The sequence below is a fragment of the Ptychodera flava genome, chromosome 15, assembly GCF_041260155.1.
Source record: "Ptychodera flava strain L36383 chromosome 15, AS_Pfla_20210202, whole genome shotgun sequence".
In the NCBI taxonomy this organism is placed as follows: Eukaryota; Metazoa; Hemichordata; class Enteropneusta; family Ptychoderidae; genus Ptychodera; species Ptychodera flava.
The window spans coordinates 17783655-17809894 of record NC_091942.1 but is presented as its reverse complement, the minus strand read 5'-3'; the positions used below and the strand labels follow the sequence as shown (position 1 = coordinate 17809894).

The following is a 26240-nucleotide window of genomic DNA, read 5'->3' as shown; positions in this document are numbered from 1 at the left end:
TTCTAAATCGGGAAAAAAGATCAGACCTGTAGCAGTATTGGCCAGCCAAGAAATACATATGCGCATTATAAATGAGGTACAAGATGTGACATCTTAAGGTCTAATATCCTATCAAAATTGGAGGGTATAGAACTTGTGGTTACTGAAATATGCATATATATGTATAATCAAGGTCAAAGGTCATCAAGGTCACATGACATTTTCAAAAAAAAAATTATATTCCTAATTAATCCCTATATGCCAAAAAATCAGATCTCTAGCTCTATTCACTTGCCCAGAATTAGATGTGTACATAATTAATGAGGTAAAGCGTGTGCTGTCATAAGGTCTCCCATCCTACTAAATACAAAGGACATAGCACTTGTGGTTACTTATTTATTGACATAAACATATATTTTAGGTAAAAGGTCATCGAGGTCACATGACATTTGGTCAAAAAATTTCTCTCCTATAGTTATCCCTATATACCAACAATCAGACATCCAGCTCTATTGGCTCGCTCAGAATGAGATATGCACATAATTATTGAGGTACAGTATGTGGCGTCATAACGTGTCCCATCATACCAAACATGAAGGGTGTAGCACTTGTGGTTACCGAGTTATGGAAAAATATGTATATTGGAGGTCAAAGGTCACCGAGGTCACGTGACATTTTGTCAAAAAAAATTGTATTGCTAAGTTATCCCTATATACCAAAAATCAGACCTCTAGCTCTATTGGCTCGCTCAAAATTAGATATGCGCATAGTTAATGAGGTACAATATGTGGCGTCATAAGGTGTTTCATCATACCATACATGAAGGCTGTAGCACTTGTGGTTACTGAGTTATGGACAAATATGTATATTTGAGGTCAAAGGTCACCGAGGTCACGTGACATTTTGTCAAAAAAATTGTATTGCTAAATTATCCCTATATACCAAAAATCAGACCTCTAGCTCTATTGGCTGGCTCAGAATTAGATATGCGCATAATTAATGAGGTACAGGATGTGGTGTCATAAGGTCTCCCATCATACCAAATATGAAGGGTGTAGCACTTGGGGTTACTTAGTTATGGCCATATATGTATATTTGAGGTCAAAGGTCATTGGGTCACATGACATTTTGTCAAAAAAATGTTATTGCTAAGTTATACCTATATACCAAAAATCAGACCTCTAGCTCTATTTGCTGGCTCACAATTAGATATGCACATAATTAATAAGGTACAGGATGTGATGTCATAAGGTCTCCCATCATACCAAATATGAAGGGTGTAGCACTTGTGGTTACTGAGTTATGGACATATACTCATATTTAAGGTCAAAGGTCATCGAGATCACATGACATTTTGTCAAAAAATTTGTATTGCTAAGTTATCCCTATATACTTATTTTCACTTTGTTTAGTGTGATTAGATAATATTATATAGGGCTCAGCCCTTGGTGTCGCGCCAGGGGTTAAGATTGGCAATGTTATTTGTATTGATTCATGATAAACTGTAATTGTCACTTCATAAACGTTTATATGACAACTATGCCCAGTTTCCCTCTGATGAAAGCAGTTCATGTGCTTACACGACGTCAAACCCTGCAGCAGGGCAGGTATAGATTTTGTGTAGCGTGTAAAAATTTTGGACAAAAATTGGCAATTTTACAATGATAACAGCCTATTGCGTTAAACAAGGGACGTATTATGCAATAATTATCATTGCAATGGTAACCGCACTGCCCACCTTCCACTTGCAAGCTGAAAACTATAGCGTCCCGTCTAAAAACTTGCAATTTGTGAATCTAATTATTGACACAGGGGGCGCTCTTCTATAATTCAATCCCAGCATTCTTTGCGTATGCCCCCGTTCATATGCACGACAGTTTTCTCCGTTTATCTATATCAACGATACTTTGTATCAGCGACAAGGTGTATAATAACATTTACTGGCTAATAAAAGAGGTATATTTTATAAAAGGCATGTTGTATCATAGTAATTTGTTTCGTATTTGTTTATTTACGAGTACTCAAAAAAAAAACATGGCGGCACCCATGAAAGAAGGGTACACTTCCGGTTACTCGCATAGTATATTATGAATAAGCGCATGCGTAGTCAGTAAGCCGCTGGCGCGACTATTATTTTAGCTGAAAAAAGGGTCCAGGGAAAGTAAGGAAAATCCAGTATTCCACAGTGTAACAATTGGCTGAAAATATAAAATTTCTTTCAGTCTCTAGAATCCGAAACCGAATCCGAAACCGAATCCGAAACCGAGTCTAATTTCAGCATCGTCTAGCCAGAGTGTAACGTGGGGATAGCGCCCTCAAACCACAGATACCGGCTTCCCATAGACTACCATGTATCAGAAAAATTAAAACTGTGATAACTTCATTAATATGCAAGCCACGCCCACCAAAACCTTTTCAGTTCTAGCCATTTGAATTCTGAAGATGTCTACCAAATTTGACTGAAATACGTTCAGCCGTTTTTGAGAAAATGGACCAACAGACACACAGACACACAGACAGACAGACAGACAGACGGACAGACAGACAGACAGACAGACAGACAGACAGACAGACATCGCTGCGACATATGCTCACGTGTGTGAACACGTGAGCAAAAAATGAAAAATAAATTGCCGCGTGAGAACCTAACACAAAACAGGTTCGTTGTCATTCTTGATATTATTTTTTTATTTTCTTATATTTTCTTCCTTCTTTGAAGTCATTATTGGTTTTTTTTTTCACTGACTAGTGACTACATAATTTTCTAGTTTCTCACCTACGGATAAGATTGGCCCGGCAGATCCACAAATGGAGAATATTCTAATTTTAATTTCATAAATTTTTGCTGCGTCGTCAAGTTCAAAATCTGTTTAAATGGTGGAGTAAACAAAAACTATACTGCTCTATACGGTATGGGGGTATATCTACCGCTGACTTACAGTGCATACAACGTTGTTGTTTTTGCTTTTGCTTTTTATTAGGTATTTTTTTCTTTAATCGAAATTTAGCGATCAATTACTCAGCAAGAATTAAATCCAAATTAAATCAAACTGAATCATAAAAGTCTCAGACGGTCGACCATATTTTCAACATGGAAGATTTCTACAGGTAGAACACATAAGATTACAGAAGAAAACAGTAGAGTTTCAGGTTATACAGGAATTTCATGCCAGAAATGTATAAAAGATGAATGAGTTTTGCTAGTTTCATGATCAAACAGAACTTTTCGCCGCGAGAGTGATTACATTTGTGTTTGAAGTATTTATGAGATCAGTATCCAAAACTCTTGCTGTGATAAGAAGTCGACTTTTTACCCACAATGCATAGTAATTTCATGTCGTTTGCCCCTCCCCCAGCACAAGATAAAAGCTTTTTAAGGTAGCGAGACTTGACAGCCGAGATTCTTTCCTATCATTTCGAACGACGCATGTCATATAGCAGAAACTACGGCTACCTGCACTGTGCTTTACCGTTCTACTGACTACACAAGAGTCTATACCTGTTGAGATGTAGTTTCTTTACTTTTTTGCTCTATATTTGTTTCATGAGGTAGGATGCGCATAGGGATAGATATTCGCACCCTCAAAATTTTACAGTTCTTTTCTGATCTACCACTCGTGGGGAATTATGAAGCTCTTGGAGTAAGAACAATTTTCAGCGTTCCTCGAAAATCGAAAATTGCATTTCCCCGTGCAGTAAACCTTCAGTTTTGAGTTCCATGAGTAAACGGACATGGAGATGGCGGCCATTTTGAATTTCTAATGTCAGTAAATGGTAGGTAGCTTGTTTCTCTCATACCGATTTTTCTGGAGTTGGTGATTCAGCAAGAGAATTGTTGAACGTTTCATCGAGGAAAGTTGGAGCAAAAGTTTAAGTTTTTCGTTTTCGAGGACATTTTTCACCTTAGATAAAGTAGGACTATGAAAGGTTTGCAGAAAAAAAGAGAGAAGGGAGAGTGCTGACTAGAAATCACAACTACAAATTTTACCAGTTAAAAAGGATAACTGTTGATGTAGTAAAAAGTATATTATCGGAGGGGCCCTTTTCTGGCACAGAAACAAATTATGCACTAACTCCTCGTATAAAAAAAAACTTTTTATTGTACCCACACTCCAATACTTGTATCTACCTTTACATACAATGGTTATCTCTTGAGTATCTAAGTTATGACTCCAACATTTTCTTGAGCAAGTTAAGCTTTGAAGTACATCACATGGAAGAGAGTTCCCGAAAATGCTTAAAGTCCTTTCAGGTGTACGCTCACTTGAACTGGCCATTGAAACACCCGTCCTGTGCTTGTGATAGCAGCGGGCAGAAAGACGCCCTCTATGACTGCCTGACACCGAACTTAAACAGACTGGTCAGATACTCATTATTGGCGTGTAACATGTGAAATGACCCCCCCCCCCCCCCCCCCCTCCACACTCCAAAAAACATTACATGTCATTGTCCCCTATAGTTTTCATGTAGCGTTGGCTAACCAAGTGCACTGTTACACTGGGTCTACAACTGAAGTCCACGCACGTCACATCAACGACATCGTCAGAAAAAAGCCAGTAAACGCTGGCGGCGAATTTTGTCTGTTTGAGAGCGAGAGGAATGCCGTTTCTTTTGGATGCGAAGAGTGATAGATAGCCAAAGTATGAATGAGTTACTTTTGCACCAAAATTAAAAGCAGCTGAGTCCGCCCGAGTCCCCCATGTCAGGCGCCATATGATCAGAACAACGACTTCATACTTTGATTCACCCTTGTCGGTGAAGGGCTACGTGGTTAAAGTTTCGCACTTCTGATCGGCTGTCCAAATGCAGTTGTCGCGATAACTGTCTGTCGGCGACCATGTCTGCCATGATAGGTAATCGTGTCGACGCTCTGCTGGTGAACAGTCGTTGTTATCCTGCGTCGGAATCCCATCGGCGCCCCGAGTGGAAACTTCATCTTCTTCTCGCCCTGACAGCGCCCGCTACGGAAACAGAACACCAAGACGCCGAAGGCAAAGAGTAACACTCCCCCGAAGAAGGCCAGGAGGATCGCGTTCTCCACCCTCGCCGTGATCCTATCGTTGATGTTCTCGGCAACCTCTCTGATGACCCGTAACACACCTTGTTCATATTCCCCGTTTGTGAAGTATACCTGAGTGTTTTTGCAGATGGCTGTGATTTCGTTACTTGTCAAAACTTGCCTTGCCATTCTACCAGTGGATATAAATACCTGTACAATTTACGAGAATACAACATTAAGATGGTAGCATTGTCATTGAAAATTTCTACTGCTTTCATGAAAAATCCTGTAAAGTAGATATACAAGTATTTCTGAATCAGATGGTAAGATCGAGATATACACGGGTATAATCGTCTGTTCTGAACTTGCACGTGATATTGGAGTTTGGCGTCTCTTTATAGAGCTACATTGGGTATCAATGGAACAGAAGCGTACATTTCGGTTCTATTTTCGGATTTTAAGAATTTAAATTGAAACATCGATCAACGAACTTGATGGGTACCGATAATCCGTGACAAAACGCGGCCAATCTGTTTACCGCAACGAAATTTTAATAAAAAAATTTGAAAATAGATCTTTTGTTGATTTTTCTTGTACGCTAAAGTCTATTGAATATTGAAATATACTCATATTTCTATTTCCTATTTTCATTATAAGCGTATGATTTCGAAATAAGCATAATGGTAATTCCGGAATCCGTGGCACTTTGCGGCCACTCCATTTTCTAATTGAGGTATTCAATTAAAAATTAGAATAAAGGGTAATTATCAAATTTCAAATATTTTAGGCGAGCAGATGAAGCGCATTTGGCCCTTTTCTAAATATATTACATTTTGCCTAAAGTTAGAGAGTGAGAAATAAGTAAAAAGCCTTTTGAGGATGGTACATTGCGGCCAATCAGAATTTTGCTTGGAAAGCTTCTTTCGATATTTGAAAATCCTATCTTTTTCAAAATTCTGTTTAACTAATACCTATTTATTTTCCTTTTAACTTTCCAAAAGTCGTTTGTCAAATCGTATTTCACTTTATCAATGTCCGAATGGCCATATGCCATGTTGAAAAGCAAACTGCAAATTCGATCCAAAATCCTAATTTCTATTTGAGTTTAGGCGTGGTCTATTGGAATTCCCCCTGACGTAAATGATGGACATCTCAAAACAGCCAATCAGATTGAACCAAACAGCGATTGACATATCACTTAAATATTTCAACAAAGTTATACTTTTCTTTGTCAATGTTTTTCAACTGAATTGAATTTTCGGTCGCTGTCAAATGTGCTTTCTCCCTCCAACAAAATAGTAGGTAGCAACATGATGAATGGTCATCAGCGGTGCAGCGAATTTCACGGCGTTTGTACAGAGGGATACCCAACAAATCACAAAAGTTTGTGACATACTCTGCGCGTTGAATGTTTTGTTAAACCATGGAGCTTGTCCGTTTCTAGCTCCATGGTTAAACGTTTTGCTACTTTCCTTTCCTTGGCTAGACCTGTCCCACACCAAAATTACATACCTCAGTGGCTGTGCGCGCCGCAAGCATTACAGGCGCCGACGTAGTTGAAAAGTGCTGTCAACTACGGCGGTGCCTGTGGCGAGCATGGTCAAAAGTGAAAGTTATAAGCGAATTAGCTCTGCATGGCAGGGCTGTGTGTTACCGGCTTTATACGGCCTCCCACCACAGGCCGCGGCCGTATAAAGCCGGTTACACACAGCCCTGCCATGCAGAGGTATAAGCGAATCAGCCACAGTCTCTAATGCAGGCAAACCGCCAGCCGTCACAGATGCTATAACTGATCAGTGACGGCTGGCGGTTTGCCTGCATTGAATCAAGAGCCTGTTGAATCAACTGCGCTGAGACACCGTACATAGATAACATGTAAATTAAATTGTAATGCGACGTCTCCGTCGGAGAATTATGTTTTATTTAACAGGGTAACATGAGAATGCGTGCATATCAGCAAGCATGGAGTGTTTGGATCTAATGGTCGTGTCATAATTTTGACTCTTAGTAAGTCTGACCTCCCGCCAGACAATGTTCCAACTTCATGAACTTTGTAGAGTAAGCTTAGATTTTTTTGTGGTCGTCTGATGTTACCGCTCAGCAGATGATCACAGCTGTGTGTTGGCAACTCAATTTCGAAAACCAACGGTTGAACGTTGAACTGAGGTTGAAAAACTTTACAGTCTCGATGTTGACTTGACCGGCATGATATTTCTGGATAGGACAACTTCCTATGGCTGAATACAATCTATTTTGCCACCGGAGTAGTTGTATGGGCATGCAATGCTATAACGGTGGAGAAAGTAAATAATTAAATCATGTCAATCCTTTCATTTCTGTCAGAAATACTTCCAAAAAACGTACAAGAACAGGCTGATTCGTAATAAGTCGGTGAACTTAATTATAATTAGCCTAATCGTAACATCACGGGAATGCTTAGACATGTATCTAGCTGTGGAAACACGGCTACCTTTTGCAATCTTGGCGAGGTAGCGTGTGTTGCTATGCGGGTCATAAAAAGGTATTACATGCATAGTGACGCACACTACCCTGCCAACAGATAACTGCGTTTCCACAGCTAACATGTATCAATTTAGATGCCATGATAGCTCATCTCATGCTCCTCTTCTCCTTAGCATAGACCACGCCCAAACTCAAATGGGAAATCGGAAAATGGCAAATTGGAAATAAGGTTGCAATCGCCAATTCCAACTTGCAGTTCTGGAAGGTGAACACAGCATGCACAGAGTTACCTAACATAAATGAAAATAGGTACGTTTCTAAGATAACTAGCATTTACGATGACGTTTACAAATGAAATACTGATTGGCCGCAAAGTACCATCCTCACAAGGGTTTTTACCAATTTCTCATAATTGTACCACCGTTGAGAACTTGTTCATTTCGAAAAGGACCAAAATGCGCTTTATCAACGTCAAGAAACGTTTAAAAATTGATAATTAGCCTAATTTCTATTTTCTAATGGAATACCTAAATTAGAAAATGGAGTGGCCGCAAAGTGCCACGGATTTTTCTGCCACTCAGTAGCACCATAATGCTTATTTCGAAATGGTAAATTGATATTGAAAATAGAAAAAAGAAATAGGGTATGTTTCAATATACGACAGATTTTAGCCTAGCATGAAAATCAACAAAAAATATATTTTCGAATTCCTTTATTGAAATTTCGTTCCGGTAAACAGATTGGCCGCGTTTTGTCACGGATTACCGATGCTCTATGGTAGAGAGACACTACCAATGGATACCATGAAATTACATTAGCCCAATGTTGCATTCTAAGTCAATTGTGCCCCGGTTTCACAGTAATTTACAATTATCAGATTTTCGAATCAAATCAGGGCTTCCGTCCAGAAGACCATTTGTAGCTCATGAGTTGGTTATTACATTACATCCTAACTTGAAGATTAATATTTGTCATCATGTGAGAATTAACCAATTGTTGACAAGAATTGCTTCGTTTGTATGGGAAAAATGAGTCAGCAAAACGTTCAGCTGGTATGGTACTGTCGCGGTATTTGTAAATTTATTTACCTGGCAATCTTGCTGCGTAAAAAGGACGAGCACGCTGTCGTCACAACCAAGATCACGGAACCACTGTCGCCGAACGTCTTTGGCAAACTCTCTGGCCGCTCTCTGACTTGAAGTATATAAGCTGCAGAGACATGAACAAGATGACTGTTAATTGAATAAACAATAGTTATGTCGCACACTTGAAGTAGTGACTACTAGTCTCCCTCCCCTCCCCTCTCGTCCACCTCTCTCTCCCCCGCATAAGTTGTATGTACCTAATTACTCTGTATGTTTTCTACTTTTTCTATCTGTCTGTAAAATAGAAAATGTTCCGTTCTGCCCCGTTATCACATCGAAATGAACTTGTAAATACATGTACGTGTAAAAGCTTGTCTAATATTATTGTTGGTGAGTGAATTCTATGCGGCAGCAATAATATTGTATCTTGTACAGAATGCGTCATGTTTGCGAGGATAATACTTCTGATTTGAACACACTTTTTTTCATAGTATATCAGAAAACAATTCAAAATTAAAGCCATTTTCCCTCTAGTTATAAGTTTCAATTTGGATAAAGTGTTTATGATATAAAAACACTAGAAGTTTCAAAAGCCGCGAATCTCACAATAAAACGACATTTCTGCAATAGCGTCGGATACTCGCAGAGATCGTGAAAACTGTCGTTTAGGTTTCCAGTTATCGAGACAGCTCTTGAAAGCATTTTATACCTTTTGAAAGATTCTCGAACGCTTTTGATGACTGCCACTCCTATCCGGTAACCACCGTAGCCGGAACAGCGCCCTCTGTCGCTACAATGACAACTGGTCTCGTTGTGGGCGAGATGCAGGGCTTCATCGATCCTGTCGGCTAAACGAACATGAACATGAGTATTAGATTGTTATCGTGACAAATCGACCAGAATACGACACAGTGGTTCGAAACAAATTTTCAAGCAAAGCCATTCATCCGAAGATTTCGCATCGTCATCAAATGATAAAATCTGGTACGTTTGAGAATAGACCCTTAAGATTCTATGGAGTAAGCAATAAACCACACTGAGCGACGGATGTACTACTATATTTTGTCACAGACAAATAGAAAACAGACTAGCAACGCGGCATGCCTTTTGTTCCATGGTCGTCTCGGTAGACTATGGCCTTTTCATATTAAAATGAGCTTCAAAGGTGTTAAACTTTTTGGAGACTTTGTTTGTGGTTGATAATTGCACGAGATTATGCGAAAAATACGACGAGATAGCATCGTGCTGCCAGTCGCGTAGCAACCATAGTTACTTTGTGAGCTCTCAGGGCAAAAACACTGCTTCACGCCAATCAAAAGATAACACGCCAGCAGTTTCATAAACATGTCCCTCCTTGACGAATATGTAAAAGACGGTATGACTGACTGTAAACCATTGAGTAAAACCTGACAGTATCGATAAAAGACTTTCAAATTTGGTTCAAACACACTCATTATATATTCATAAAAATATGAGAAGAATTTTCAAAATGGTAAAACTCACTTTCCTGAAGCTCAAAACACTCTTTGCCGAACATACTTTCGCTTAACAAAATTACCAAAGGATGCATGGTCGGCACTCTTCGGAAAAGAGAGGCGAGAGCTACCTGAGGCGAGGCGAACATGGATGGATTACGTAACCGCTTCACGCCTTGAACAATACCCGTTGCTAGTCTGTTTCTCTATTTGTCTATGATTTTTTTCAGTCCCGACACACGTGCACGAGCAATAATAAAAAAAAAATTATACAATAATCCGTGGGCGAGAATACAGTAAGCACAGCATAAACAAATCCCTGGATGGACACGAACACAGACATGCTTTCACGGGTTTATATTGAAACCCTACCTTCTTTTCTAGACAATGATGTATAAAGACCGAATAAGATTCCTGACGATACATATACCATTTACATGCAAACATGCCATACACGCAAGGAGTGTGCTCAGATGAAGACAAAGAGACAGCAGATGCACAAACAACAAATACCAAACACAAACTCTTTATGTAACTCCTTGTTGATAAATGGCCAACAAGTGCTAAAGTTTTAATAAGGCTACCAACTGTCCCCTTCACCAATGCACTTAAAAGGCGCGACTATCAACAGAAAGCGATGACTGTAACGTTAACGGGACATATATCTTGAAACAGGATTTTTATCAAAAATTCACGCCTTTTATACCTACATTTCAGACAACATTGATGTTTCCTAACCTTATATAAAATAAAATTCATTAAAAATCCTAAATTGTGACAGATTGACACTAATCTATTATGACCATTGTGAGATTTCAATATTGGGCATTTGAAATTACAATATTGGTGATTTCACTAGTACAGAAATTGGCGAGAAATTTACGAGAAATGGACACTTTCTCGCTTTTTGCGAGAAGTAAGCGAGAATACATAACTTTCTCGCAATAACTTAGCGAGAATTTAATTTTCTCGCAAACAGCTGGCGAGAACTGTGTTTTCTCGCCCAGCATCTGCGAGAAACTGAATTCTCGCAATCAGTCGGCGAGAAATTTGTTTTCTCGCTTTGAATCTGCAAGAAATTGTATTCTTCTGTGTAAGCATTTCACAAAAATTTCACAATTTCTCGCAGATGCAGAACGAGAAAACATAGTTCTCGCTGATTGATTGCGAGAATTCAGTTTCTCGCAGATGCATGCGAGAAAGCACAGTTCTCGCAGCTTGATTGCAAGAAAGTATGTTTTCTCGCTTACTTCTCGCAATACAGCGAGAAAGTGTCCATTTCTCGCAAATTTCTCGCAAATTTCTGTACTAGTGTTTCCTACGACGCCCCAATGTGTTCCTTCATCACATATATTTCTTTTTCGTAACGTCGAAATCCATTGATGGTTTAAAAATTCGTTAGCATAATGGTGACCCTGGACAGTAAATGGCTCCATCAAAACCAAAACTCATCCTAGTGTCGTACAAAGATCAAGTACAGCCCATTTCCAACGTTCCTACGTTTAGTGCGCTCGCAGTCTGATTGACAGATTGGCAAATACTATTGATGTATTCAGCAGTGTGGGGTCATATGTACTTCGTCTGGCTAGACGTGACATGCGCGCTTGTTGCGGAGAGACTCACAGTTTGTGTCATCTTTTCTTGTGCAATTCGCAGGAAATACTCAGTATTTGACGTAAGACAGTGGAGTCAAAATCGGGGGGGGGGAGAGAAGTCACCACGTCAACCTATCAAAATCTCCAAAGTAACCAAAATGAATGAAATTTTAAAAATGTACGTACTACAGCTGAAAGTATTTGCAGTGGACGAAATTGTTGACGAGTTATGTTAACTATGTCACTATTAACTAAAGATAAATTCTTTCTTTAGAGTTTCATGATAATTAAGGCCTAAAAGCAACATCACGCGTTATACCAACTTGTATCTCACTTGTGCTGGACTGTTTCTTGTATAAATATTTGTACAGATCCAGCTAAATACCCGTCGGCAAATAATTTCCGATTCCCCCATTTATAGCTGCCCAGTGTATTTCCACCGTTCTGCCCGACACTAGCTCTCACTGTTTAGACAGGACGTTAAATCCAAAACTTAGTGCCGTCTTTACGGTTAATTCCGAGGAATTTGGAAATTTGCTTCGGACATCGAATGAAAGAGGGGGCAGTTGTTTCAATTATACCGGTATATTATGCACCACTATATATTGTGTACTATAATAGCGCTATGCACTTGAATGTTTGGCTTGGTGAAGGAACGCATAGGAATGCGTGTACATGTGTGCATGTATGTGCATACATACATATATATATATATATAATATATATATATATATATATATATATATATATATATATATATATATATATATATATATTCATGTATGTTGAAGATGATCAGCGAATCTGTATGGTTTGAACAAACCAAAATATCATGGGATATCTTTTCCACAGAGTATAACTCTGGTGTTTTACATGGATTAGATATTCTCAGGGTGATCGAACCCAAACTTTATCTGTGTATACGACGTCTGGGTCCTATAACCAAGCAATCACCGTTTTAAGTTAGTGTGCCCCTCGAAAGTAAAAGATTTAAAGTAAAAAATCTTACAGACTCGATAGAGTCCCGCTAGTCTTCGTTGCAGAAAAATACGTTACGCGGTGATAATTCAAAAACATAAACAGCACAATGCTACACTGAATGGATCATGTTATACGGAAAGACTAACAGCAAAAAAGGGTACATAAAACAGTATGGATGGATAGAGGCAGGGAGGGAGGGCGGGAGGGAGGATGTATGTATGTATGTATGTATGTATGTATGTATGTATGTATGTATGTATGTATGTATGTATGTATGTATGTATGTATGTATGTATGTATGTATGTATGTGTGTGTGTGTGTGTGTGTGTGTGTGTGTGTGTGTATGTATGTATGTATGTATGTATGTATGTATGTATGTATGTATGTATGTATGTATGTATGTATGTATGTATGTATGTATGTATGTATGTAATCTTATGTTCCACTCTATTGCATTCCATGATTGTATTCCATTGGAATCCATGAAGAAAGTCGTACAAATATTGAATATTGGGGTCAATTAAAGGGAAAATGTCTGCGGGCGTTTTGTGTTTTGAAATTCGACCCCCATAACACTTTTGACCTGATCATAACATTCCTCCAGTGTAAAGCACTGTTATCATTACGGTGCTGTCTTCATTAGATAGTTGTAGATAGTTAATGCGCAAAATTGCATGAGCAGACAGCGGCACCTGGCTCTACTCGACGTAGGTGGCAAACGTCAAAAGGCGAAATAAAATGTTTATAGTAATTATATGAAACAAAATTCTTCGCCATCCGATCATACTACGGGTTTGCTAATTACTTGTATCAGCATTTTTACTGCTGGTCAAACAGTCGCTTTTAAAATGCCAATTAGAGAATAAGAGGTTTTCAACCCACAGTAATGACGTCTCCTCTTTCGTCGATTCTAGAATATTCGTATCACTTCTGTGTGTCGGTACACCATCGAGAGATACAGTCAAAGGATTCTGCACGTGTCCAACACAATGTATACGACACAGTGATACTATACACGAGTCGATCTCAACTGTACATATTATTGTGCCAGCCGTCGGCGGCGACTTATGTTACATATAAAGGCCTCGGGACAAAATAACTTGTAAGTCCCGTGTATTCGTTTGGTCTTGGTTTGCTGTTAAAGTTTCAATCCCATGACTCAGGTTTGATCAGGCAAGTGACCCTAGCGCGGTTTAAATGATATTAACCTGACTGCAGCTGTCGCTTTTGATGATGTTTGCTACACACGATATATTTGTGTAGTCAGTTGCTCAACTGTATGAACTGGACTTTTTTTAATATTTTTCTTGTGATTGCTTACACATGCAACGAATATAAATGCATTGTAAACATGAATTCTAGCTTAAGCTAACACTTTAATTAACGTTGAAAGTGCTCAGTTCACGGTACGCAAGCAAATGTCCACAAACCTACGACGTGGCTTCGCTGGCTTGTGCAATACAAAATTATCATGTGATTCTCTCTCTCTCTCTCTCTCTCTCTCTCTCTCTCTCTCTCTCTCTCTCTCTCTCTCTCTCTCATGCACAACCAACGCCTTCAAATATTTATGGATAACCTTCCTATGAAAAGGTATTTCTCGATTCCACTTGAATTGCGTGGATTAGAGCAAATGAAATTCTATCCAATGTCTTATTGAAAGCAGTGATCCCATGATCTATGATCACGTAATCGACCCCCCCCCCCCCAATCGATGACCAGCTGTTAAGTTAAATATTGAAGAAACCGGACCACACCTGGAACGTTTGGCTAATTTTGAATTTGAAGTTACGGCCAGTTAATCAGGTTTATAGTTTTATAGTGATCAAGCGAGCTGTATTGCAGTGTAAACGTGATGCAAGATTATGATCGCTTGTGCACAAATCTTTCTGTATTTACGGAGACGAATCAAGTATATTAAGCTTCAGCTCATATTTGGAAACGTTTAAAGCATTTTCATTCATAATTTAGCATAAAAATCACCTAAAGTTAACCAAAAGTAAAAATTACAAAAACAAGATAGTGGGAAATCCATTTACTCCTGAAGCTTAAAATTGCTCCTCATAAACATCAGATCATTACAGTGTTGCCATATGAGAGTCCGAAAATTTGCCCTCGAGGCGCATTCTACCGTAACCGTTCACTTTTACGGATAAATAAAGCCCATTATTTTATTGCATATCTGCAGCTGTCGCTTGCAGAATAGATTCGATTGAACTCATATTTTGGGAGTTGAAGAGGCGGACAGACGGACAGACAGACTGACAGACAGAGAGACAGAGAGGGAGAGAGAGAAAGGCGGATGAACAGTGAAGGTAAAGTGCTCGATGCAGGGATGCAGAGCACTGTTGATGAACACTTGATGTGTTCTATTCTTAATAGTATTGTATGTATGTATGTATGTATGTATGTATGTATGTATGTATGTATGTATGTATGTATGTATGTATGTATGTATGTATGAGTATATATATATATATATATATATATATATATATATATATATATATATATATATGAACACTTGATGTGTTCTAATCTTAATATATTATATATACATATATTATATATATGTGATTGTGTGTGTCTGTCTATCTGTCTGTCTGTCTGTATGTATGTATGTATGTATGTATGTATGTATGTGTCTATCTGTGTCTGTGTCTCTGTGTGTCTGTAAGTACAGTTTGGCAAACAGAAAATATGGCGAGCACAATGTTTGAGTAAGATGTCTGACTATATATTGACAGAATGTAAACAGAATTGTAGCGCCAAGTCTGCACATATCCATCACTAATATAATCCATCACTTGCTGCTACGGTTGACACCAGCCATAGAGTAATCAGAAAGAATATGAAATGCACATTTAGCGTAGGCGGACTTTGACAGCAAATCTCATAAAAAGTGTTCGTTAGTCACCGCAGACTTGCTGCCGCATAAATGCGATCAGCACCAAGTTTCGTGATGTTGGGGCAGAAACTAATCTTTTGGCGTCTGTCTTCAGATCAACATAACCAATGACGTAATGAGCGCTATCAATAGACATAAGGTGAAAATGATGAAAGAACTCTCAATCTTCAGCTTTCAAAGTAGTTGTGTACCCGTGACCCTAAGACCTTGGCCCACAAACAGACTGCTAGAATCACTGGCGTCCAGTTTCTCTGATTGGAAATTCGTGGCTTCACAGAGTAAATCCGCTTTGGCAAATTGAAGGATCATGCGATTAAATCTGACAGCGAAATTTAGTGGTACACAGGATGTCACTTTGTCTCTTACCTTCTAATACGCTGGCACTTTGGGGCTTGGAATAAATTTGTCTGTCACTAAAGATAGACCTGTTCCAGTGTTTAAAGATCACTGTGAAATCGCATTTCGGATTGGACAGAATTTATCATGACGACGATCAAAATAAGGTCAACAATAAAAAGATTGACTAGTATGAGTTTTCTAAGCCCCCTTTAGAGTCACCCAAAGTTTAAGAAGACTCGGTGTATCATGTGGGAAGACCTCAAACCTGAGACAAAAGGATAGCTTACTACAAAGTTTTTAACTGAGATGAGATAAATTTACCTCTGTTTTCAGTAACTCTCCTAGTAGTTTCAAGAAAGGCAAATTAATTCATCGAATGGACCAATGAAGTATTGTGCGCATGTGGGGACATGGGTTCGACCTCTCAAGATTGTTAACCTGTCATCGAATAACCGTACCGTTAGAGAGAGAGCGAGAGAGTGGAATCATTTGCGTAAAACTGCCGCGAACGAGGATTAGAGTTTGTCCTGTCGTCTGCTCAAATCCAATTAAGGTAGTATGCACCTCGAAATCCAATGACTTAAACTTTTGCTCAATGAAACTTTCACCCATTCTATTACTAAATCAAAAATAAACATAAGGAGTCCTCGTGCAAATGATGGGACTAAAGAAACAAATTTTCTAATATTTACCCATATTTGAAATCCAAAATGGCGCCAGAGAATGAAATATGTCGACTGTTGGTTGTGGATATCACCAGCTAGATGAACATTTATGTCTTAAATTCTGGTAAAAAGGTAATCATGATGATAGTGATTTAAGTCGATGATGATGATGATGATGATGATGATGATGATGATGATGATGATGATGATGATATTGACAGAGATGACGATGGCGGTAATAACAATGCCGGACGGTGTTGTTGACGGAAGCGGTGACGACTACCGCAAGTGCCGGCAAGTATCTCACCAATTACTCTTATTGCATACAGCTCATTGAATCTCTCTCTGATATGGAATCCCACATTGGATGAGAATTCTTCAGTGATCACTCCATTCGAGTAGGGAATAGACACTTCCTTCACTTTTAGACATTTTTAATTTTTTGGTTTTTACCGCACAACAGTAATTTTATCCACGTAGGACGAGTTACCAGCCTAGGAAATGTGTGGACAATAAATAACCTCTGTCAAGTTTATTATGTCTCGCACACTGTATACCCGTTCCCTCTAGATCTAAGCAAACCAAGAATTAGCAATTATCTGTCTAACAGGGAGTAAACTGTATATTTCACCTGCCCGGTCAGCAGTTCCTGCATCGGGCAGACGAGCAGACATTATTACCTGCTAAATTCTGGTGTTATTTTGTATTTAGAAAAAAAAACACGGCCGTGTTTCGTCGGCCTCACCCCTTACCTTCCCCAACAACCGACACAACCAAATTTTTTTCATAAACCTTGGTGGACTATTTCGAAAGCTTGTTTCTCATGAGTCGTGTATCCATGGTAACTGTGCCTGTCTGACCTCATTACGCAAGTATTTAATCAAATATGATAACTGACCTGACTTAATGATACTAATATTTCTGACACATATTTGACAATTTCTTGAAAATCTTGACAGAAGACGTCTGTGTGTCAAGCAACATGCGTACAGTAACCCCTATCATGAAAAAAACCCTAAATCGGATGCGTGGATCGACTAAATTTTCCTTTGTCGCCGCCATCACTTCCCCCGTTAAATGCGAAAACATAAAATTTAAGTGGGTTGTACTTTATACCGGATACTACGAACTGAGTAATCTATCAGTTTACATGTGCAAAATACAATCGCTGGGTACAATTGAAGTTCCAAAATAAATCAACTTTTCTTGCTATGCGCGTCATACACCTCACGTCAGCTCGGCTCCCGAATTTGATCAATTGTCGGACATCTCACCGCCCCTGTTCGTTTTTGCCGACCACGAAAAGATGACTGATTTTTTTGTATGGCCTTTAATTAGCAACAACTCAACTGTCCAGGATGCCATCGGAAGACCATAGAAACTGGATCTGGTTGATGCAAACTTTAACACTCCTTGACATGCAGCTTGTACAACGTAGGCACTACACGTGCAAAGCATATGGAGTCATGCCCCGTACATTACGGAGAGGTAAGTGGTCAAATTGCCACACGATGGAAGATGTTGTGGCTGCGTGGCGTATCACATATCAATTATCTTGCTGATATTCTCTCGTGACTTTTTCTCGAATGCCGTTGATTGAAATGTTTCAGGATTTCCTCGGCTGTCACACAAGTGGCAGTCACTTCCAAAATTAAAACCTCAATAGATGCGAATGTGTAATAAAACCAATCTCAAAATATCCTCAGTTTTCAAATACTTTTCTTTGAATAAGACCCAATAAAGACTGAAAAAGTGTAAAACACTGTCATAAGTGTGAAAGTGGCATGTAAAAACAAACGTTTTAACATCCTTTTAGATTTCCCACCATTTTCAAACACTGATCATATGAGAGAGTATATAAAGAGAGTAAACAAAATGTTGGCAATCGTGCGTTGTGCATTCATGTAAATGGCATCACGCTTGTTTCTGGTATGATCACGATGTGTATGTGCAAGAAATATATATTATGTTTTTTGTACTTTTCCGTGGGACCTCATTTTATGAGTGCGGCACCATTTATTATTCAGCCGGTTAAAACTTGTAGGCATGGTCCAAATCTGCGAGCAAATATACACGTCCTTCAGTTAGCACATTTACACGAACCAACTTTGGTTTGAAAATAAAATCATGAAAATAGTGCATAAAATTCGCAGCTATTAGGGCTTTAAATAGTTTGTTACAATCAAGTAAATTCATTCAAAATCCAGCATACAAGAGGTCCCTGTCTAGCACTTAATTTCACTGTACACTTGAAATCTGGTTTATGAAATACTCTGGCGCACTTCAACGGTACCGAACAAAAATTAAAGGTTAGGGCTAAATTATTTCATGTTTATTCATTTGGCGATGCAACTAATCTTAAATACCACCGCAAGTTACACTACACCGGCAAATGTTTACACAGTATCAGAAATATGTACTCAGCAAATTATCACTCCGTGCCCGACTTGAAGTGACTGACCCTGAAAGCAAATGATGGACTTGGCCTCGCGGGCAGTGACTTGACCTCGAGGTATGATTTTAAAGAGCACTATAATAAAGACCCCCTACCTGCCATCTCGCCCATTATCCCATCGGGGTCACACACCAGAGATTCGTTTCTCGTTCTCCCGCAGGCCAGAGGGTTGGTCATCGGGTTTGGGAACCTGCGGGGGATCCAGTTCGACCCGTGGACGAGAGAACCTGACAGCCAGCAGAGCACAAACAGCAAGACGGAGATTCGGGAAAGGCGGAGAAAACAACTCAAATCGTCGCCAGAAGTACGAAGGCGACATGTCATCTTCCGCATAGTTCGACACAATGTTCCATTGACGTACGGCGGAGGTTTATCACCCGGAGCGATGGCACTGAAATTACCAAGTGTCGGTATCGAGTGTCCGCTATGTCGAGATGTGTCCGTATCGGGTATCTGAGTCGCAATCTATATAACATATCCAGCGCAAAGAGTAAACGCGACTGGGAGGAGGTTGTTCAGTCGCTCCACGCATAAACAGGGTAGACATCCTTTAAAAATTGATCACTGTACTTTCAAGGCCCAACAAACTGTAATAGTTTCAACCATCGGCGAAAAACTATTCACCTAAAGTTGATGTACAACCACGGCGGGAAATTGCCAACTGCGAGACTGCCAAACATCGCTTGCTCACCGCAATTTTCCTCCTCGTACTTGTCACGGTTGTTCCTGGCAACCGCGGAGCAATTTCAAACCGAGCAAGAGTAACATGTATATATGTTTTGATGAAGCGCAACTTGAAAGTACACAACCATAAAGATAAATGGTTTCGCAGGTGCTTCCCGGGTTATCCAGGTTGACTCCTTGTCCTTGATTAAAACGATGACCCGTTGCCCTCGACAGGGTCGATAAATCACGTCATCCCACTTTTACGCCCGGTTTCCCTGCGCGGATGTGGTTCCCGGTCTACCTGCTCTCGAGACTGAGACGCAATTTCAAGAGAACGCAGAAAAAGACGAGTGTGTTCTATCCCCCAGTCAGGTGTAATCGGTTCAAATCACGCGAGGCACCGACGACTGTTTGGAGGCTTTACCGAAGATGAATGGATTGTGCCTTAATCTTCTGGTGCGCCATCTTGCGCAGAAGTTTAAACACGGACTGGAAGACCAAATATCTGCAGGATATATACGAGGCGGCGCAACGACCCGTATTGGATTCATCAGAGCGTGACCTATTGGAAGCATTCTCTAGTGGATTCCGAGCTTCGGTCTCGTCTCAGCGATGGGCGATAATTCGTGCTTGAAAAACATCAATATTCAAAGACCTCACCCTATCAAACTTCACCAAATGCACCGACTGTCCTGACTGGGACAGGCCGTGAATCAACTTCAAGGTAGCGACAATTGAGAAGTTTGTATAGTTCCCGAGGATTGAAAGCTGACCAACGCTCCTGTTAGGTTTTCTTTCCCGTCGTCCACAGTGGGTCCAAAGTGGTGGATAAGTTGATACTTCGAAGAAATTCTATCCAACTGTTACCATACAGAGATGATCGCAATTTGTGCGTTGGTTGGAATTCACAGACCTGGCGTTCAGAAGCGTCCATCCTGCGACAGTATGCTTTCCTAAGCTGTGAAATCGCCGCACATTAAAACGGGCCTATAACACTGCTACATTCCGAAAATAAATATGTCAGTGAACGAGGATCGGCTGTATGTTAAAATGCGGGGAATCATTCTTCACATTCCTAACCACGGTATGAGAGAGAGGAGAGAGAGAGAGAGAGAGAGACTTTCTAATACTCAAATTAATTTTCTAAAATTACTTTCGAAATTCTTGTAAAGACCCTTTAGCTACAACATTTCAAACATTTTATCTTCTGCCTGTAAACGCAATCCCGAATCATGATGAAACAACCGGTGTTCCACTTGTCAACACATTATGTATGTGTAGTATGTAGGTAGGTAGGTAGATAGGTGGGTAGGTGGGTTTTGGGTGGTTGGGTAGGCAGGTAGATAGGTATGTGATGTCTAATGTTATTGCGGACAACTGAACTCCAGTCAGGACTAGTTGTTGACGACTACATCGCATATATACACCGGATACATACACAGTGAAATGTGTCGGCAAGGCCGACATTTCCTATTTCAAAATACCATAGGGAGGTGAAAAGGAAACTGTTTTGTATCTTGAAACGATACAAGATAACGAAAATGTCATCAACAGTTACTGTACAAGCCGTTTCCCTTAAAACATCCAGTCCAGCACTTATATGAGAATGGTTATACGCTTGAATTGGCATGGTCAATAAAAGAAGTCAGCACGAAATTAACCAGTAATAGGCACAGTCGCGTTTCCCCTGATATGGAACCAAGTACCAGGACTTGATATTACAAATCTATAGCCATGCGATCTTAAGATTTTCTATCGAGATATTATTATCGAAAGATGATTATACGTAGGCCGTAATTTCATAACAAGACATTGTATTTACTTTGGTGATTTTTATCGATTACCCTCCTTGAGCGGGTTTATCAACTTTAACCAAAAAGAATTCGGAAACAATCCAAAGAAATACTATATACACGAAATATGGCAATCTCATGTACTTTGATATATAATTACTGTGTTCACTTATATCAAATATTTAGATGGGTAATGAATTGACATGAATGAGAATCGTTTTCTCATGTTTGATAATGGACTACCATCAGCTTGCGTAAGGAAGCTATTTTCATAATATCACAAGATTCTTCGTCAGATCAAATTGATCTCATAGAACCCACTAAGTATATAGTGATGTTTCCATGGAATATTTAAAGAGAGGCACCGCATGGGAAATGTCAGCTTATATGGGATTTGGAGATCGCTCCATTACTGACTCAATGTGTCATCCCCTTCGCTTGACTCTGTATATTGCTGGGTTTTTTTCTGGGAAAAGCTATCACTGGAGACTGTTGATGGATGGTTTTGACATTCGAAAACTACGCATGCTCAGTAGAGTAGTGGATGTTGTGTACTTTTGTTTGCGTTGGTTAGGCATATTTTGGTGCGACTTCACGTGCATATTTTTTCAATAGACAACGTCTTATTCAGATCATGATAATATCAAATGTGTACAAGACAGAAAGCAAAACATTGAAAAAAGACAGCAAAAGTAAAAAAACTGTAATATTAAAGGAGGTGACGACCACGATGACGATAATGCATGCCGATAGCGGATGTGGCGACGGGAACAAGGGCAGCAGTCACGGTCGTACCGTGTATTGGATATTATATTACTGACCATCAAGCAATCAACCTTCAACCGATAAATTGACAATCCTGTCACCATTATTATGATTTCCATTACGACCACTTTCGTATTGGCAGTATATACGCATGAATACCAGTGTTATGAATTCTCAGCGGTCGGGTCTTTGCAAGTACAGTCACGTCACTGAAATGCGGTGAATCACATAGTCAAAGACGGCATCACATCACTCACTTACTACAACCAGTTAATTTAATCAAAATACGGAGAACCAAGCCAGCATTACGAAGAAGCGCCGGAAAATTGAAATCAACCCGTGGGATTCCGATCTTGTTCTCGTCGGCTCACAGGAGTCTCTGCGGTTAAATTGACCGGGACTGTTTCTGAGCTACGAGGTTCCGTTCCGATGGTTAACCTCTAGATGTAGTAACACGTTGACGATAGACGATATCGTAAAGACATATGCATTCACTCAAGAAGTCATGGTGTTAACCACTTTAAGTGATTAAATGCTGCACTGCTTGTGGACGTGTATAAACATACCGAGGCGAGGGGGCCAGATAGAGCAATTTATACTTTCAGAATTTTACGTTTTTGTGTGCATGTGTGTGTGTTTGCCATACATACATACATACATACATACATACATACATACATACATACATACATACATACATACATACATACATACATGAATCATCTTGCACACATGTCCGGTATTTTCAGACTATATCAACTCATACGTCCAGTTGCTTCTTTGTGGAGAGGCAGTTTTTATCTTCTCTATTGAAAGCTCTGCAAAATCCGAAGATAGTACTGACTAGGATTCTGTATTTCCTGATATGTTCATTACATGGACGTCTTATGATAAAGTTGTCACGGGAACAATTTATGGAGTATCTATTAGACTACATTATTAGATTTCCGCCTAATGCTGCCAGGGGCACTAAAATTTCGATTGAGGAAACATCTTCTGCTGAGTCTTGACTCTGGCAAGTTGACCATGCCAGAAGACAGGGTCGATGGTCTGGGATATTTTCTTGGGATGATTTTCGTTCACAGAAAACAACGGAGAAAAGAAAGTGGTTAATCATCTGATTTCAGCACCGGAAGGTAGAATCCGAGTCAGAGACTGTTGCCTGTGACCGTACTAGGGGTAAATATTCTAGGCGACCACATTTGCTTGCTTTGAAAATCGATGATATATGGGACAATAGCACACCATGCATATTGCCCGCCATAATTGTGATATTAGACGATGAATCCTACCGATATCGCTTAGGCCGCGTTCAAAAAAAGTGGTGGGGGGGGGCTGGAGGAATTCAGGGGGGGATTCGAAAATTTTTGGGGTAGTCGAGGGGGGGGGGACTTGAAAGTTTTGCTCTGCCTATAGGGGGGGGGGACCTAAAAATATTTTGACTCCCAACATTTGGATGTTGTCCAATGGTTCTAATGTTAGTAATAATTAAACAAAATCTAGAACCGTTTTGTCATATTTTATGTCTTTAATCTCGAAAAAGTCTAAAAATGTATGAATGCCATTAAATTTTCGTAGAACAAGTTGGCCTTGTAATGGGGCAGGAGCTACAACTGTTGATAATTTTTCAATATTTCTATGCAATGTATCAAACACAGTTTCTTGGTGTCTCTCTACAGCATGCTGCTGAAAAAGACAATGTTCAGTTTGTCAACAAAGCCGTTTGTCTATATATTGGTGATAATTGAATGATGCAAATGCATGGTACACGTAGGCTGTGTAGGCAAGATGAATACTGGATAGCTGGGCAAGAACACAATTGTATAAACTGAACAAAAATATTGTCAAAATAAAAAGTTAATACAACTACTGCCCTGCTACTACTTACTGGCAGTGACAGTGATACATGTAGCTCTGACTCTGATGTAGTTTAAGAAGAGTTTCGGTCATAGTACACTCAATCGACAGTGAAACATACATCTACTTGTACACAGGATTCAGCCAGAGAGCAACACATAGAAGACTAGGGAACTAACAGTTACCATGGATTTTTGAATTCTGGCATATGAGAACAATCAAATATTAGAGAAAAAAGATTGGGTCACCATCCTTGATCTTATACAAATGTACGATGAAAAGTCCGTTTTTCTAAAATCACTTAAAATCAATATATAAAACCATTCATTTCAAGTTCATGCAGTGAATGAAATTTTCACATCTCATTGTACCGATAACACAAAAGTACAACTTTGAACAGTAAAGACTTTAATTTAAATGGAAAAATGTGTGACTAAATGGAATCTTTATTTGTTATCAAATTTGCCATTATTACACCCAAAATTTCTGAGATCAAAACATTAATATCATGGAATATTTTAACCTTCCAGTATTGTCAATTTTGTAAAACATTTCATAAGTGGCATCTAAGTTGCATATGTCTTGTACTTTTGAAAAAAAAATTGGGTAGGTCACTGTGCTCATTTTTTCACAATTTGGTTAAACGTAGCTAGGAATACACAATTTTCATTACTCTCTCTCATGATTGTCATTTTGTGTGCTTTTCAGCTGGTGCCATTGAATTGGCCAGAGTTGGATAAACTCAAGTCGGCTTAGACTGAGAAATCCAAAAAGTTCACTGATGCATTTAAAAATGAATCAATTAAGAACTTGCCCTAGGTATATGGCTCTACAACCTGCTGATAAGAGGTAGTGTTGAACATTTGCGTGCAGAACCACACATTACATGTTTTTTTTACTCTGCGTGCATTCCTAATAAATAAGCGGCTATATGGTAATTGGGGGGGACTTGAAAATTTTTGAGGGTATTGAGGGGGGGGACTTGAAAATTTTTGAGGGTATTGAGGGGGGGATTTGAAAAAAAAAAAGATTTCAATCGCGATTCCTCCAGCCCCCCCCCTCACCATTTTTTTTGAACGCGGCCTTATTTCCCCCAGTGCCAAGCTGTGCTCAAATTTATGGTGCATTAAATATACGACGGTGCAGAGTTCACACACGATGTGTCCCCCGTGTATCAGATCAGCAGGAATTTGACGCTTCTATCCCTCGATCACTTCACTCTATATACACTGCGCGGTGTGGTGTTTCATTCACCCTGGAGTCTGGAGATGAACAACCCCGGGTCAGATTACGGCGTTCATCATACCTGTATTAGCGTGCGATGCAGTGTCTCTCAGATCCTTGGCCAAAAGGCAATGGATTATTCGAAAGTTATGCAGTGGCGCCCGTCACATCTATATAACACGATAAATTATTTCTTACATAGTTTTCAACTCTCCTGTTTCTAATAAACGCACAATATTAATATCACGGATTTTAATAAAATCGGCGTTTGGGGTATATTTTAGGGCGACAGAGAAATGAACAATAACTCACATTAATCGCTGAAACATGACAACATCGCCAGCGGATACATTTGCCAGAGTTCGCACGAAACATATTAAATCTCATACAGAGCCTCGTCTTTCTTGGGTTATTTTCAAGAGGGGGATATATTTAATATTGGGAAGGTAACAGAAAAATGTAACATGACACCGAAATATAATAATAATGATGTGAACAATTTTCTTCATTCCATAAAACGCATACCATTGAAGAACATAAAGTAAGGGGCCGTCGATAATAAAAGCTGACGCGCGACTGACGCACGACAAACGTAATTCTTTCGTTTAGGGGGTTGGGAGGGGTAAAAGCTCATGTCGTTTTGTGTGTGTGTCAAAATCGCATAAGGAGTTTTGTCTATTGTTTTCGAAGTGCGACTTTGCAGCGAGAACGCAAAACTACCTTCGCGTTCATCAAGAACAGAATGATCACAAATACGGAGACAGAAAAGACAACGAAAAGACATAAATGTGAAATAAAAACTTGTATGCTTTTTCAACGTGAAACATTTTCCTACGTGCGAAATATATTAAAATGCTGTGTCTTAAAAAGTGAAACGCGTAAAGTGGAGGTTTATTAATTAATGTGCACTTCCGTATTTTTTCATGGGCGTGCGGATCGGAGAGGTGCGTGTGGGTTTGTCAGAAACGGCATCATACTACGAAATTGATTTCG

The 26240-nt window shown here is 39.5% G+C and overlaps 1 protein-coding gene across 1 annotated transcript; it reads right to left on the bottom strand.

Moving 5' to 3' along the window:
• Positions 1-4061: 4061 nt before the first annotated feature.
• On the bottom strand, positions 4062-22750 carry LOC139151383 (uncharacterized). Its single transcript, XM_070724152.1, has 4 exons — positions 19038-22750; positions 9236-9374; positions 8530-8650; positions 4062-5188 (listed from the first exon to the last, which is right to left on the bottom strand). Exons 1-4 carry the CDS (start codon positions 19273-19275, stop codon positions 4751-4753), a joined length of 936 nt encoding a protein of 311 aa, XP_070580253.1. The 5' UTR covers positions 19276-22750; the 3' UTR covers positions 4062-4750.
• Between the last annotated feature and the right edge of the window lie 3490 nt (positions 22751-26240).